General features: G+C 36.9%; 1 protein-coding gene across 2 annotated transcripts in view; it reads left to right on the top strand.

The window, feature by feature from the left end:
* The window catches only part of DERA (deoxyribose-phosphate aldolase), a 125,563-nt gene that overhangs the window by 32,578 nt on the left and 75,977 nt on the right, over positions 1-17,008 (top strand). For both annotated transcript variants that reach the window (XM_020994369.2, XM_078155341.1), the window contains 3 exons: positions 631-778; positions 12,288-12,383; positions 14,032-14,166. In XM_020994369.2, the coding sequence (XP_020850028.1) occupies positions 631-778; positions 12,288-12,383; positions 14,032-14,166 (379 nt within the window). The remainder of the gene's footprint in view (positions 1-630; positions 779-12,287; positions 12,384-14,031; positions 14,167-17,008) is intronic.

Below are 17,008 nucleotides of genomic sequence, written 5' to 3'. Positions count from 1 at the left end.
TGACATTAAAATAAGATTGATATTTACTGTAATCTCATATTCTGTATAGTGTTGGGGATGAAGAGGCATAGTATAGTCATGGGTGCCTGACATATAGTGGATGCTTAATAAAGAGTTAATGATCGATTCAGTGGTGATGGGGGTGGAGAAGATAGGACACAGTAGAAGTGACGTAGAAGAGGTTTCAGATTGAACTGTGTAATCCAGATGTTGAGACCTATGAACTGTATCTAGAGAGGTGGCTAGATTTGGGGGACTTGAGTTTGAATCCTGACTCTGACACTCATTACCTACATACCTTAGGCAAATCAATTTACCTATTGAGAGGGTTGGACTAAATGGCCTTCTAAGGTCCCTAAAGCTCTAAATCTATGATGCTATAACTCTTTGCTTCTATCTTGGTTAATGTGCTTTCATTTTATATGTTTGTTTTCCTTGGATTTTAACTTTTAATTAAACAGTGTTTAAAGTTAAACTTTTAGGTGAACAATATATTCTACACCTGAATATTCTTTTGAAGTGAAGCCATCAAATTTTAGCATTTATACTTGCTTGTATGATTCTGTAATAATTTGACCAAAAGTGCTTTTTTTTCCCTATATGAATTTTTCCTCTTTTTCCTTAAAACAGGCTGCTTGGCTCCTGAAAGCTGTTACGTTTATTGATCTCACTACACTTTCAGGTGATGACACTCTATCAAATGTTCAGAGGCTTTGTTACAAAGCTAAGTATCCAATCCGGGAAGATCTTTTGAAAGCTTTGAATATGCAAGATAAAGGTAATGCCCTCTAAAATAAATAGTTTATAATGAGTAAACATGAGACTCAACTGAGTTATAAAATAAAATGATAATAATGAAAAATTCCTTTTAAACAACCAGCCTGAAGCAATGAAAGAACAGTTTTTCTGGAGTCAGATGGCCTGTGTTCAAATCCCATGTCTGACACTTAAAATCTCTATGACCGTGGGCAACTTGCTAAGTCTGGGGCTCTGTTTCTTCCTCTGTAAAATAAGGAGATTGGATGAGATGGCCTCCAAGGTCCCTTCTAACTCTAGACCAATGCTATGTTATCCTACCCTGAGGCCAGAAATTTCTATGCCTATGTTATTTGCCTGTCTTGGTATTCATTCCCACCTCACTCTGGTAAAAATTTCCAATACATATAGCTAAATACAATGCCTGGCTGAGTTTCACTACTTTATTTCTTGAGGAAATAGTTTGGTTGGCTCTTCTAGAGAATGGAGCCAGAGTTTTTCTTGCAGCACCCTCTAATACATGTTTCTGTTAGTTGTGAGATTTTTGCTTCAGAGACAGTTTGGTGTGGTAGATAGAAAAGCTATCCTTAAATTTGGGAAGACCCAGGTTCAGCCTCTACCTTTGACATACACTGACTATGTGGATAACTTCTTGTTGTTCTGGGTAACTCTTTTTTTTTAAAATTTTATTAATTTATTTTGATTTATCAACAATCACTTCCATATGCTTTTGAGTTGAAAAATTTTCTTCCCCTTCCTCCCCCCTACCCTCCCCAAGATGGCGCACAATCTGAAATAGGCTTTACATTTATATTCCTATTAAACATATTTTCACATTAGTGAAGTTGTAAGTAAAAATTAAAATCAATAGGAGGAACCATCAGAAAGATGAAACAAAACTCAACAGAAGGTTAAAATAAGTGATAGCGATTCGACTTCCATAGTTCTTTCTTTGGATGTGGACAGCATTTTTTATCCCGAGGCCTCTGGAGATGTCTTAGATCCTTGTAATGCTGAGAAGGGTTCAGTTTAACAATATTAGTCATCGCATAACGTGGCTGTTATTGTGTACAAAGTCCGGGTAACTCTCTTAAGATTATTATAGTAGCTTGAGTGCTGTACTTGGCATCAAGACTTTAAATCCTATCTGAAATCCTTATTAGCTGTGTGACTTTGAGCAAGTCATTTAATATTTTTGGGCCTCAGTTTCCTCCTCTGTAAAATGAGGGGACGAGACTAGATGACCTCTTTGTGAGCCTTATGAACAGTGGCTGATCTGCATTCCTAGGAGGTGTTTCCTCACTGAGTGTTACACAGATCTAGATCCCATCTCCCAAAAGCACGAGACGATTTATGGTGTAAGGGATAGGGGGATGTAATTCCCTCTGAAATCCCAACTCAGTTTATTTCACAGGTAAACACAAGTAACACCATTTGTTGGGTGGGAGGGCTCTTAACTCTAACAGATGTTCTAGCATAGGTTCACTTTTGATGTGGTCAGACAGGAAGAGGTTAAATAAACTTACTTTGTTCTAGTCTAGTCTTCTCTAAACGGTTGCTGATAATGGGAGCACCAACTCCTACAGCATTCCCTAATCACACTTCTTGCAAGGGAAGGCTAAAATAGGAGTGCAACTCCTCATCCCCTAAGCCTCAATGGGGGTCGGTTGAGGCGAACAGATTCCCCCCAAGCTTTGATGGGGGCTGATCAAGGCAGGTACATATATTCCTCTATGCATTAACCAAATCTCACTGACCAGTGACCAATTGATTTATAGGGCAACAGAAAAAAGAAGGCATTTTGCCAACACTAAGCTCACAGGTTAGCTTTAGTAATGTCATCATGACCTAGCATAGCGTAGGCGTACGTTATGTCACCCCTATATCTCTAATGCGACTGTGTGGTAGAAGTTGTTTTCATCCATAATTCATGGGAAATATTATCTAGGATCCTGGAACTATTATTTAAAAAGGAATAACAATATCTTCCTTATACATAATAAAATTCACCTTATTTACACGGTTGATGCAGTCATAGGATTTAGTCATAAATGGTGACATTTTAATGTGATAATAAAGTATCTACAAAAATGTGACCATACTAGGTGGTCCTTTTATGGCTTAATGGTCTCTAAGGTCCCTTTCAGATCTAGGGCTATGATCCAGTGATGTGAAAATTAGTGCTCTAAGTTTATCAGAAATGAAGCAATGTTATGGGTGAACCCCAAACCAGCCATGACTCTCAGGGCCATTAGAAGGCTTTGTTTCTAGCTTGTGGAAGAACAGTGACCCTGAGAGGGAATTGCTCTTGTGGAAGGAGAGGCTTTCTCTCTCTTTCTTCTCTCCATTCCCCTGATTGACCATGTTGCTTTAGTCAGAGTCACTTATGTGGTAGGAGCTGAAATGAATACGTGGGACAGGGCATACATAGAGAGAGGTGGTCATTTGAGGTAGTTAGTGGTTTTGAGGAATGAGACCCCTGGCAGTAGAGGAGATAGGCAGCTATGAAAGGAGCAGACCCTGGGAACTCAGCTGAGCAAACCACCCAGAGATGCTGCATATAAGGACAGTTGTATGATGATTCTATGAAGAGAGCAAGCACTAATGAGCCCCGCAGTACCAGGAGTTGACAACTGCTTTTACTCCTGTGTATGCTGTATCTACAATGGGACTCCAAGTTTAACCCCACTTTTTCTGCGGACATTGTGTGTATTTACAGAACAGTTTATGCTAGATTCATGAGGGCATGTTTTGTAGCTACTCTTTTTACCATGCCGTCTTAGTAAATGCCTTTGCTAAGAGCTAATTATGACTGTTGGCTAATTGTTAATGGATAATACACTAGTTGGGTCTTTTTATAAGTAGGGCTAGTCACTCACAAGGTTAACCCTAGAGCTTGAGCTATTTGCTCTTCCCTGGGGACCCAACCTACAAAAAAAACTGTGAATGGGAGATCAAGAATAACCCAGAGTGGAGGTAGGGTGTTACATTAGAATGATAGACCCTAATTAATAAATGATCAAAGGATATGAACAGGCAGTGATGAAGAAATTAAAGCTATCTATAGTCATGTGAAAAATGCTCTGAATCATTATTGATTAGAAGAAGCAAATTAAAACAGTTCTGAGGTACCACCTCACACCTATCAGATTGGCTAATATGACAGAAAAGAAAAATAAGTGTTGGAGAAGATGTGGGAAAATTGGAACACTAATACATTGTTGGTGGAGTTGGGAACTGATTTAACCATTCTGGAGAGCATTTGCAACTATGCCCAGAGGGCTATAAAACTGTGCTTCTTTGTTCCAGCTGTACCACTACTAGATTTAGATTCCCAAAGAAATCATAAAAAAGGGAAAAGGACCCACATGTACAAAATATTTATAGCAGCTCTTTTTTTGTCATGGCAAAGAATTGGACATTGAGGGGATGCCCCTCAATTGGGGAATGGCTGGACAAGTTGTGGTGTATGAATGTAATGAAATATTATTGTGCTATAAGAAATGATGAACAGGATGGTTTCAGAAAAACCTGGAAAGGTTACATGAACTGATGCTCAGTGAAGTGAGCAGAACCAGAAGAATATTGTTCACAGTAACCGCAACATTGTGTGATGATTGACTGTTACAGACTTAGCTCTTTTCAGCAATGCGAGGATCCAAGACAATTCCAAAAGACTCATGATGGAAAATGCTATTCACATCCAGAGAAAGAGCTATGGAGTCCAAATACAGATTGATGTGTACTATTTTCTCTTTTTTTTTTCTTTCTCATGGTTTTCCCCTTTTTGTTTTGATTCTTCTTTTACAACATGACTAATGTGGAAATATGTTTAACGTGGTTGTACATGTATAACTTATATCCGACTACTTGCTGTCTTGGGAAGGGGGATAGGGGAGGGAGAAAAAATTTGGAACTCAAAATCTTATAAAAATGAATGTTGAAAACTATCTTTACATGTAATTGGAAAAAATAAAATGCTATTAAGTGGGGAAAAAAAGAATTATAAGCCGTAACACCTAAGAGTGGAAAGAAAGATAGAAGCAAGGAATTAAGCATTTATTAATCATGTTCTGTGTGCCAGGCACCATACTAAACACTTTAGAAATGTAATCTTACTTGATCCTCACAATAACCATGGGAGGCAGCTGCAATTATTATTCTCATTTTACAGTTAAGTAAACTGAGGCAGAGGTTAAGTGACACCCCAGAAGAAATCAGGTCTTCCTGACTCCAGGCTCAGTGCCCTGTCCACTCTACCACCTAGCTTCCTCCAAGAAGACAACTTAGCAGTCATCTGCCCATTTTATAGATGAGAACAAAGGACTTGCTCAAGCGTTTAGCACTAGTTGTGGTCCGGGACTAGAAATCTCAGTCTTCTTATTCCTGGTCTGCCGCTCTTTGCCATACTGCCCTTTGATTTTTAGGGACAATTTCTTCCAAAGATGTTTGAGGTCACAGGGGAAATTTCTATACTCCCCAATTTCCAAATCTGTTCCCTATTTCCATACAAATTAAGCCATTATGTGGCTCTAAATTAATAAGGTTGACTCTGCAACCACATGAGAATCAGTTTTATTGTTTTACAAAGGAAGGATAAGGCATTTATTAAATGTGATGTGCCAGTTACTATGCTAAGCACTGGGAAATAGAAATACAAGCCAGCAAGCTAGTTCTTACCCTCAAGGAACTTATATTCTTTTTTTTTAAAAATTTTTGGCTAGGCAGTGGGGTTAAGTGACTTGCCCAGGGTTACACAGCTAGTAAGGGGTATGTGTCTGAGGCCAGATTTGAACTCAGGTCCTCCTGAATCCAGGGCCGGTGCTCTATCCATTGAGCCATCTAGCTGCCCCTAGGAACTTATATTCCAATGGGGGAAAACAACATAAAAGAGAACCATAAAATGAGAAGGGAAGGGCTTTAGAGTCATGGTTTGGAAATGGACAGAAAATGAAATCATCACCCATATATACAGTATTTTTTCTGAAGACTGAGTTCACAATAAACTTTTAACTGTAAAATACCGATGGGAAATATTTGGTCATTTGTATGCCAACTCTTTAAATGATATTGAGCCATATTTTCCCCATGGGTTATATGAAGGAGTTTTAAAGGGTTCATAAAGTCAGAGAATCCCTTTAAGCCAGAGGCTCGTGTGTGTGTGTGTGTGTGTGTGTGTGTGTGTGTGTGTGTGTGTGTGTGTGTGTAGTATAACAGTCTGGTGAAGCTTACGGACTTCTCAGAATAATATTTTTAAATGTGCAAAATAAAACACATAGGATTGCAAAGGAAGTCAATTAAATTAACAGACAGTTATGAGAATATTAAATAACAACAAGTTTGTGGACCCCAGGTTAAAAATCCAATTCTGAGAGACCTTAGAATTTACCTAATTGTTTTACAGATGACAACAGTAAGGTCAGAAATTCAAAGAATTTGAGCTGGAAGGGATTTCACAGGGAAGTTACTTACCCAAGGTTTCACAGCTAGATGTAGTAGAATTGATGTTAAGGGTAGATTTTATTCCAACAGTAGAAATGTTTCTTGGCTTCATAAAGCTTTATCATGATGGGTAGCATTGGAAATTTTGAGTTATTATGAGCTAGATGTAATTTATGTAGACCTAGGACTTTTGAAAACTTGATTTGTCATAGTGTTTTAATGAAAACAATGTCACCTTATAGTTGTAAAATTTGGGAGTAGAATGCTATAAATAAACTATATATAATGCTATAAATAATTTTTTATTGTTTAATGAAGACTAGGGTCCATTGTTTTAGATTTTCCAGTGAGTATTCATCATGGTGATGAATTATTATTACAATTTCCATACCAGTTTCACATTCCTTCCAAGCTTCATTTGGAGATTAACAAAGTACAATTCTGATGTTCAAACTTAAAAGGATATTATTTTACATTTATTCCACTTACATTTCAATTTATTAGATTTGGCTCAACATTATAGCCTGTCAAAATCTTTTTGGAAGCTGACTCTCAGCCTGCTCACTGTGTCTGCCAGCTTTCTGTCATTTGCAAATTTGATAAGCATGCCATCTATGACTTTATCACAGTGATTGATAAAAATGTGAACTGGAAAAGGGCCAAGTACAGATCCCTTGGGCTTGGGGGAGAGGTACTCTACCGGAGACATCTTTCATAACTGACATCAAATAATTAATGGCTACTTTTAGGGTCTGGCCATTTAATGAATTCCAAATCAGCCTAATTGTACTACCATGTAGGCTACATTTCTCCATATTTTCTTTAAGAATGGCCTGTGAGATTTTGCTAAATGCTTTGCCAAAATCTAGGTATGTTCTATCTACATCCTTCTCCTGTTCTATTAGTTACTTCATAAAAAGAAATAAGCTCAGTTTGGCTTAGACCTGTTATTCTTGATTATGTCATTGACTTCTTGCCTTCACTATTTCCTTTTCTTGTATGTGTATTATCCCAGAATATTGCCAGGAATTGAATTGAAGCTCATTGGACTTTAGTTTTCAGAATCCTCTACTCTTTAAAAGAAAAAAATCAGGACATTTGCCCTTTTCTAATCTTGTGGTACCTTCCATTCTCCACAGTCTTTCAGAAATCAATGAGAATGGCTCAGCAATCGCACCTGACAATATCTTGGAGAATCATTATCCTTTCTGCATCATAGGAGTTAGCAGTGCAGTCCCCCCATGATCTGGAAAATTCATGTAAAATTTTTGGGCCCTCCCTTCCTACCAGAGAAGTATGGATTTTTTCCTTTTTCTTTTATGGGGTGTTTATAGTACTTTATTGTAAAATATGAGATCAGTATTTGGTCATAGGCTCTGTATCATCTGCAGCTTCTGCAAAACTCTTCCAAAATTCCCATTTAATTTCTTATGCTGACTAACTATATATCAAAGTCATGATGTGGAAGGGATAACTGTAATTCACTTAATCCTGGTGACTTGAACTTACCAAAGGCAGCTAATCACAGATGACCTGAAGTCAGGAAGACCTGACTCAAATGTGGCCTCAGACACTAACTGTGTGACTCTGGGCAAGTCACTTAACCCTATTTGCCTCAGTTTCTTCATCTGTAAAATGAGCTGGAGAAGGAAATGCCAAACCACTCTATTATCTTTGGCAAGAAAACCCCAATGGGGTCAAGAAGAGTCAGAGAAGACTGAAATGAGTGAATAACAGCTTCTGTTCTTCAAAGACTGTAATCTGTGACTTGCTGCTTATAGTATCAGCTGAAAAATATTGTTGAAAATGTGGGACTTTATCTCAGGGACAACCTTGAGATCATTAAAAGCATTTCCCAATTTTCTAAAGGCAAACAGACTTACTCATTCCCTTCTGTTCAATTCTGAGCTCAGCTCGTTGTTCACAAGCAATGTACAGATGGACCAACTTGAGGAGTTACCTATTTGACAGCATGTAATAGTTTGAACACTAGACATTCTCTATTCATTTAACTTTTTTAGTGTGGAGGGCTAGACTGTACTCTTGTGAGTGACCATGAGTCTCATTTAGTGTTAGACCAGTGTTAGAGGGCTTGACATTCCTGTTTGCAGTTAACATTATACTGATTACACCTGGAAGACTTTACCATTGATAGCAGGGTTTCTCAATGTTTTTTTGTGTCATGGACCCCTTTGGTAGTCTGATGAAGCCTGTGGACTCTTCAGTATATATTTTTAAATATATAAAATAAAATACATGGGATTACAAAGGCAGCTAGGTGGCAGAATGGATAGAGTGCTGGGCCTGGAGTAAAGGAGGACTTGAATTCAAAGCTAGCCTCAGACACTTACTAGCTGTGTCACCCTGGGTAGATCACTTAACTACTGTTTGCCTCAGTTTCCTCAACTGTAAAATGGGGATAGTAATAGCACCTACTTTCTAGGGTTGTTGTGAGGATATAAGATTTTCATAAAGTGCCTGGCACATATTAGATGCTTAATACTTTCTTCCTTCCTTCTTTCTTACAAAAGAAATCAATTATATTGAAATGAAGGTGTCACTTTTTCCCCATTGAAGTTCATGGATGCAATGGGTCTGTGGACCCCAGGTTAAGAACCCTTGTTCTATGGGAAATCCATCTTACATTTGGACTCTGTAGGGTATCCTCAGTAATGGCGGCAAATCATTTTGACAAGTATATATCTTTCTGATTTATACATCTCTGGAAATCATTAATCATCAATAGGTTAGCATACAAAGTTGCCTGTATTACATATTTAAGAGGGACTTGTATGATTTTGCTTTTAATATATGTGTGAGAAAATTGGTTGGAAGAGGGCCTCTAAAGTGGAATTTTGCTTCCCCTAATCAAATACTTCTTAAGCATTTGGATAGAGTGTTGGGCCTAGCAGTCAGGAAGATCTGAATTCAAATTCAACCTGGCTGTGTTACCCTTTGTGTGTAAGGTGGCATGGATCCAGTTTGATAGAGGCAGCCAGGATCCGTGGACCATAAGCACTAACACTGTGCTTGTACAGTGCTGACACATTATTATATAACCATAGATCATGTAAACTTATGGGCTTAGCTTGTAAACACCATCACTGCACTTGCACATCACTAGGTGACCACAGATAATGTAAACTTATGAGCTTATTGTTGGCATGCTGCCTTCTTTGTGTTTCTCTATATGTCAAATGAGCACTGGTCAGTGAGTGCAGATGCTCCTGTTCCTTGTCTCGGCCAGCCACCGCCGAGAGCGAGATGAAAGTGCAGATGTGGATGCTATTCTAAAGGGGGATGTTCCTTGTTCCTCTTGCTGGCGACTGCAAGAATAAAGTGAAAGTGCGGATGCTTCCACCCCTTGTCTTATTGGCCGGGTGAGATAAAGTAATATTAATCCCCGATCTTTGGTCTCCACTTTCTTATTTGGTCTGGCTGGATCCAGTGTGAACATGATAAGGAGCATTACACTCTTGACAAGTCACTTAACCTCTGTCTGTCTCAGTTTTCTTAGCTGTACGTTGGGATTGATAATTGCTTATATCTCCCAGGGTAATTGTAAAGATCAACTGAGATAATATTTATAAAGTGCTTAGCAAAATGCCTGGCATATAGTAGGCATTTAATGAATGCTTGTTTCCTTCCTCCCTAATTTTTTCAATCAGCTGTATGATTGTGGAAATATAATCTACAGAATCTTGGTTGTGAAAGCCTCCCTGTTTTCAAGAAAGTCACTGTGTGCCAGCATCTGTTGTACAGAGTAGGGAGATATTTGCTACAAGGAACCTGATAAAAACCTTCAAATAAAATAAGCATATACTTTATTACTTGGTGACTTTAGTGCAAAGATATAGGAGGATAGTGGAAAATATATATGCATCATGAACACTTTCCTTGGACCAAGGACCCCAAAGGGGTCTGTGGCACAAAAAAGGTTGAGAATCCCTGCTATCAATGGTAAAGTCCACCAGGTGTAATCAGTATAATTGTTAACTGCAAACAGGAGTGTCAAGCCTGCCTACATGAGACTCATGATCACTCACAAGTTCCATGAACACTTTCCTACTTGAGAAGTAGGTTAGGAGGCTCTGGCTATGAAAGAAACTAAATAGCATCATTAAAAATGAATTTTTTTTTTGTCAGTCAGCAAGCATTTAGTAAGGGCCTGTTATGTGCCAGGCATTATGATAAGCATTGAGGATACAAAGAAAGGCAAAAACAAACAAATGAGCAAACAATACCCAGAAAGAAAAAAAAAACTAACAGCTGGTTGTGAGTGTGGAAATCATTTCCAAATAAATTTTCTTTGTGCAGACTACCAATTTATATTAGATAGCAGGTAAAAAAATAGTGATCAAATTAGAAGAAATAATTAATATGAGATGACTTAGTGTGCAGCTGAGGCAACTCCACCCAGACCTATTTAGATACATTCATGATGCTGAAAAGTAGGAAATGTATAATAGAGCAGACTTTGACACAGAGTATTACCATTTCCTAAGGAAGCTTTACCAGGGTTTATTGATTACTACAACAAAGAGAACAAAGGAGTCTAAAAGTAGCTCATTAAGCCAATACTTGATGTCCTTGCCAAGCAGAGATATGAAAGCCAAGGGCCACGCTGGTTTAGAATATACATTCATTTTTAAGATCTTGTAGAGTTAAGTAGTAGAAAAATATGAATAGCATAGCCTCACAAAATAGAATGGAGTCCATGAAAGAAAGAAAAGTTTATAAAAACTTTAGATGAGACACTCATCTAAGTAAAGTCATCCTGAAGGTGTGTAAGGATGAAACTAGAAATAGATAATAGGCAAAAAAAAATCTTTACAAATTTTTATAACATTTTTTCTTTTTACTCTGATTGACAGTGAAGTTACCTTGTTAATACTCTAACATCACAGATTTGTATGTGCTATATGAGGAAGTAGAAGCAGATATGGGCATTTCTTTTTCTTTAGAAATCAAAGATGGAAAAAGTTAGAGTAGATCAAGTATAAACAGAGTCTTTACACAGGGGATGACACATTTTTGAGGGTATTGAAGGAAATTTTATGTGAAAGAAGGGAGGATACGCAGATGCTGCTGAAGGGCCTGGTCAGGGAGAGCTAATGCTGGAACAGCTTATCCCCTACACTCTCCAGATTCCCTGGGCCACCCAGATCCCATGGAGTTAAGCAGGAAGAGTCACCAGTGGACTGGGTTCTCTAACTCCTTCCCTTTCCTCATCCTGTGAGCGCCTGAGTCACATAGACTTCATCCGGGGAAGCTGGGTGGGAAGAATTACATAGCCATCCAGATCAATTGGATAAGTTGGGGGTCATCAAATATTACATTTATGGTAAAATGAAGGACCATTAGGCCATACCATTTTCTCTGTTACTGAATCCAAGGTGCTCTAGGTCTTACCATCTGCCCTGGTGAATCAGTCTTGTTTATATCTTCTTTGTTGATGAATTTCCAATATATCCACATTGGTCTCTAGGTGGCGCCATTTTCTCCTCATCAGCATCATTTTTGCTTGTCTTTTCATAATTTCATTCTTGAGAACTTTCCATCTCTCTTGGACCTATTTCCTTGATAAAGGCTAAGATGAAATGATCATTTACTCCTGAGATTCCTTTCACATCTATTTTAGCAACTGGTATTACTTAGTCAGAATCAAGTCCTGAGTAATAGTTTTGTCACTTCTGCCGTTTGAAGGATAAAACCCATTCAGTCAGATCACAGATTTATCAGCTGCTCTGATTTTGCCAGAGAAAGCATGTCAATGGAGGTGCCTCTCTGTCATTACAGTTGATACTTCCCTTTCAGGTTTGGAATTGGTTTCTCAAATTCTTCATATGTTTTCTCTTTTTCCCCTTCATGTAATTCCATGAGACAATATGGCTCCTAATTTTACCCCATCTCAATCCTTGCTCAAATATTTTCCATTAAGTTTTTCTCCTTTGGTTCCTGGATTTACTCACATGAGTATGTATCCTAAGACCACATTTGTCCTTGAAAAGATTCTGAAAGGAGAGGTCTCAAACTTGGTGTAGAATGTGTTCGTTAAATTTACAAATCTTGACTTTTTCCTTTTTTAGGCATCACCACAGCAGCTGTTTGTGTTTATCCTGCTCGTGTGTGTGATGCTGTAAAGGCACTGAAAGATGCAGGCTGTGATATTCCAGTGGCTTCAGGTATGATTTATATGTGTCTCTCTGTCTGTCTGTATATATGTATATGCACTCTGATGCACAAAACTTAGATCCATAGCTATGGTGGAAGGCAGCATAGAATAATAGTTAGAAGGCTGGTCTTAGAATAAGGAAGACCTGGGTTTAAATCTTTCCTCTAACACATATTAGATGTATGACCACAGAAAAATCACTCAAAATCTCAAAGCTAGGGGCAACTCTCTAGGATTGTAAGTTACCACTGAGTTAATTATCTGTATCAATAGAAGTAGGTTCCATGGTTGGAGTTCCTCACACTGATGAAATCAGAAGTCTTTATCCTTCCCCCTACCCACAAATCAAAGTATGGAAACTGTTATTTGTCTGATATGTTCAAGGATGTATTGATGCAGTGTGACATAATATTTGTTATGTGGGCTGTATTTCTTAGATGACATTATTTTATACAAAATTGAAAAAAATCTTGAAGATGTGTATCAGCTTAACGTGTAATTGAAAGGCAAGTCCAAGTCATTGTTAAGTTTGAATTCTGTATGACTCTAGACTCCAGTTGAGCCTATAGTTCTACATTCTGTGAGATGTTATCACAATATGAGTAATTTATAATGTTTATATAGTACTGCCTTTTCCTCGAGGGGTCCCAAGGCACCCTGCAAATAAAGGCCCATTTCTCTTTTTGTCATACACCCTTGTGGAGCTGAATTTCTTAGAAGCCTGACTCAGAGATCTTCATTCAGCCCAACTTTCTTAGAATCTGGTGTAGGGTGAGAAATAAGCTACCTATTGAGAAATTCTTTCCTTTCTTCATGGAAAAAGCACACTTTGCTCTAGGCAGCAAACCAAAGTTATTTAATGCTTTGAAGTAAACACCATGAATTAGCTTTGAAAGTAATAGAAATAACAGGAAAAGTAAATAACAGAAGTAAAAATGCACAGAAGACCCCAGGTTCCTTCCCTGCTTCCCTCAACTGATTTGAATTTTTACATGTTCTCTGCATTTTTGTAACACGCCTTTTTGATGTATACATTAGAGGTACTTTGTATCTTCCCACATAGCTGCATTTATTCACATGGTCCCCTTTTTTATTTCCTATTCCCTCCACAATTTTGAGTCAATATGTGATTCATTTTTTTTCCTGCATAATTTCTTTCTCCTGTGCGTCTTGTATATGCTTGGCAGGCTGCTGTGATTATTAGCAGCAGAAATGGCAACAGCATTTCTTAAAGAACAAGCTGAAGAGGTGAGAAGAGGAAATATAGTCATATAAGGTTGGTCAACTTGACCCAGCATAAGAGCCCAAATTATTGACCATGGATTGCAATAATTACTCAAAAAAAGATAAGCAACACATTTTTGCTATGAAAAATATTACTACTACTTTGGTCAGAACATTTCTATACATTGTAGTAAATTTTAGGTTTTCCAAGAGATGTTTAGAATCAATAAAATGTCTAAGGAAGATTTTTTTTTCCTTTCACATTTACTTCAAGGACTACATGAATATGAAATTTTGAAGAAATTTATCTCCAGGATGATGGTTTAGCCATGTTCTAGCAACATATTAGTTTTCTTCTGCCAATTATAGTTGTAAAATTTCTTTGTGAAGGGATAGATCTGTTAACTTTTTTGTTTGTTTTTCCCCTTTAATAGTGGCCACTGGCTTTCCAGCTGGGCAGACTCATTTGAAAACTCGATTGGATGAGATCAGATTGGCCATCGAAGATGGTGCTAAAGAAATTGATGTGGTAATTAATAGATCTCTGGTGCTCACAGGTCAATGGGAAGGTATGTATTCATGCCTGCTTAAGTTAAGAGTCACAAATTTGCATCTTTGACTTAGGTGAGGTTTTTAGTGAATGACAATATGGTAACATAGAACTAATGAGAATTTCTAGATTTTATGCTTGTTTGCCACTTAGTGCAAATCATTGGCCTCTTCTCTGTCAGTTTCCTCATCATTAAAGTGGGGATAATAATCCCTGCCTACCTCATAGAGTTGTAAAAATGAAATTTTGCGAAGTATGTGAATATATTTTTAAAAATTGTATTTGAGATATTGCTATTTTCAGTGATCACTATCTTATGCTTAAAGACAGACCCTAGCTCCCAAGTATTACCTTAGAGTGTAGTATTTTTAAAAAAGTAATGTATTTTTATGATAATATTCTCCAAATCCAGGTATCCCAAAAGTCTTAGTTCAGTTTTGAGCTTTAATAGGTTAAAGCTTAAAACTGTATTACAACTTTTGGTACACCTTGTATATCCCCTCCCTACTTCTGTCCTGAGAGCCATTACTTGTAATAACCAATATTTAAAAAAAAAGGAAAACAAAAGTGAGCAAAGTCAACTGATACGTCATCTGAGTTTGAATAATTGCTTGCTGACTGACTATGGAATATTTCACACCCATCATCCCTCATCTATACAAAGAAGAAGGAAGAGGTACATTTTTCCATAGTCACCTTTCTTGGTCATTATAATCACATAATTTTGGTTCTGCTTATTTTACTCTGCATTAATTCATATGTCTTCCAGTGTTTCTCTGAATTCTTCATGTTCATCATATATTATGGTGAAAAACATTCATTTTCAACATTTTATTTAGCAATTTTCTCAATTAGTGGAAATCTATTTTGTTTGACGCTTTTTGCTACTACAAAAAAATACTGTCCAAAAATATTTTGTTGTATGGAGGAGCTTTCTTTCTGTCCTTGGGCCAATGCATAAGAGTGGGATCTGTAGGTTAAAGGGTATGGATATTTTAGGCATTTTTGTATTTCCTTTCCAAATCACTTTGGAATTAGTTGGACCAATTCACAGTTCCACAGCAATATATTAGTGATCTTGTCTTTCTGCAGCAATGTTGATTATTCCACTTTTTGTCACATTTTCCACTTTTCTGGGTGTGAGATGAAATGATGTGGTTATTTGATTTTCATATCTTTCATTAATAATGATTTGAAGCAGTTCTTCATATAGTTAGGTTTGTAGTTCTTTTGAGAACTGTTTGTTGATATCCTTGAATAGTGATCTAATACATTCGATACAAAGATTTCCCCCTATTGTCAATTCTTTTTTTGTCCTAGCTGCATAGATTTTGTTTATACAAAAGTTTTACAATTTCATATAATACAGATTGTCTTTTTTCATCTTTTGTGATCACCTCCAAAGAGAGAGCATTACATATTACCTTTAAACCTCTCTGATGCTTTGAGAAGCAAGGAAAGTTAGCACAAATCCAGATACCTTGACCATTTCTAAATAACTTTTAGGTGTCCTGACAGTATCAGTCAACTCAGCCACAAATGAAAACAAAAAGAAATCTGGTCAGCCACGCTGTTACAAGATGAAGGCTGCCTTGACAGGAGGTATTTTTTATCTCTAGGTCAAAGCAGTCTGAGGGGCAAGAAAAATATGTATATGTTGTCTTTCTCTGAAGTATTAGAGGATTTGTGCTGTAGTAGAAAAACCCTGGAGACTTAAAATTATCTGATGGATATTGCATTATAGCAGAAAGAACACTAGACAATAAGAGAACACACAGTGTATAGTATTTGAATAGGAGAATATCAGCGAGAGTAACTTAAGCATAGAATTGCGGGCATAGTAAATGGACACTAATTAGAAAAGAGCATAATAAAAAATATTATTCAAGTTAGAAGATTGCATGGGGATAGAGCTAGCAGTGTGAGGAGGACTTTGGAACCATACACTTCTCCAGGCAGAGAGAGGGAACGGTCAAAGGTAAGGAGGAAATAAAGGCATTATCAATTTAATAAGCTCAAGAAACTTGTAATAAGGTAGGTGAGTGGGAGGTGTGGGGGAGTGTAGGAAAGTAAGAAAGGAGAGTAGGCCTTGAAGGAAGACAGTCAGATCAAATTAGTGTAAAGAAAACTAATTACTTAAAAGAAGAAAAATTAATCAATAAAAAATTCAAATCTGACAATTATAATAATCTTTAAACTGAATGGATTAAATTCCCTAATAAAGAGATAGATGTCAGAAGGGATCTGAAACAGAATCCAACAGTTTGCTATATGTTAGAAATTAAGAAAAGAACAGGCACAGAATTAGGAATTTTAACAAAATTTAGTATGTACTTGGTATTCTAAAAAAGCAGAATTTGTAATCATGCTATCAGGCAAGACAAAAATAATTTGTATTATCAAAAGAGATAAATAGAGAAGCTACATTATGCTTAAAAGCAAGAGAAAATGATGCAGTATTATTATCAAATGTGTGTACCAATTGATATAACATTTACACTCATAAGGGAGAAGCTAACTGGATTGAAAAAGAAAAAGGACAATTCAATGATTATAGGACACTTTAATGTTATTTCAAAGCTGGATAAATCTACCTGAAAGATAAACAAAAAAGGAAATATATAATGAAACAAACTGAAAAAATAGATTTGAAAGACTCATGGTATCTTCTGAATGAAAACATTAAAAAAACACACATTTCTCAGTGCCTCGTGATACCATTGTAAAAATTAAATAGAGAGATTATTCATAAGTATAAAGGGGGAAAATATTAAATACATTCTTTAGAGAAGGTAATACCAGCTAAACATAATTAACACAGGGAACAAAACAAAACAAAAAAAAAGATTCATACCTAAATA

Source organism: Phascolarctos cinereus, unplaced genomic scaffold (assembly GCF_003287225.1).
Source record: "Phascolarctos cinereus isolate Bilbo 61053 unplaced genomic scaffold, phaCin_HiC Scaffold_1;HRSCAF=81, whole genome shotgun sequence".
NCBI lineage: Eukaryota > Metazoa > Chordata > Mammalia > Diprotodontia > Phascolarctidae > Phascolarctos > Phascolarctos cinereus.
Note: the sequence above shows the minus strand (reverse complement) of the source record. Positions and strands in the feature narration are given on the sequence as shown.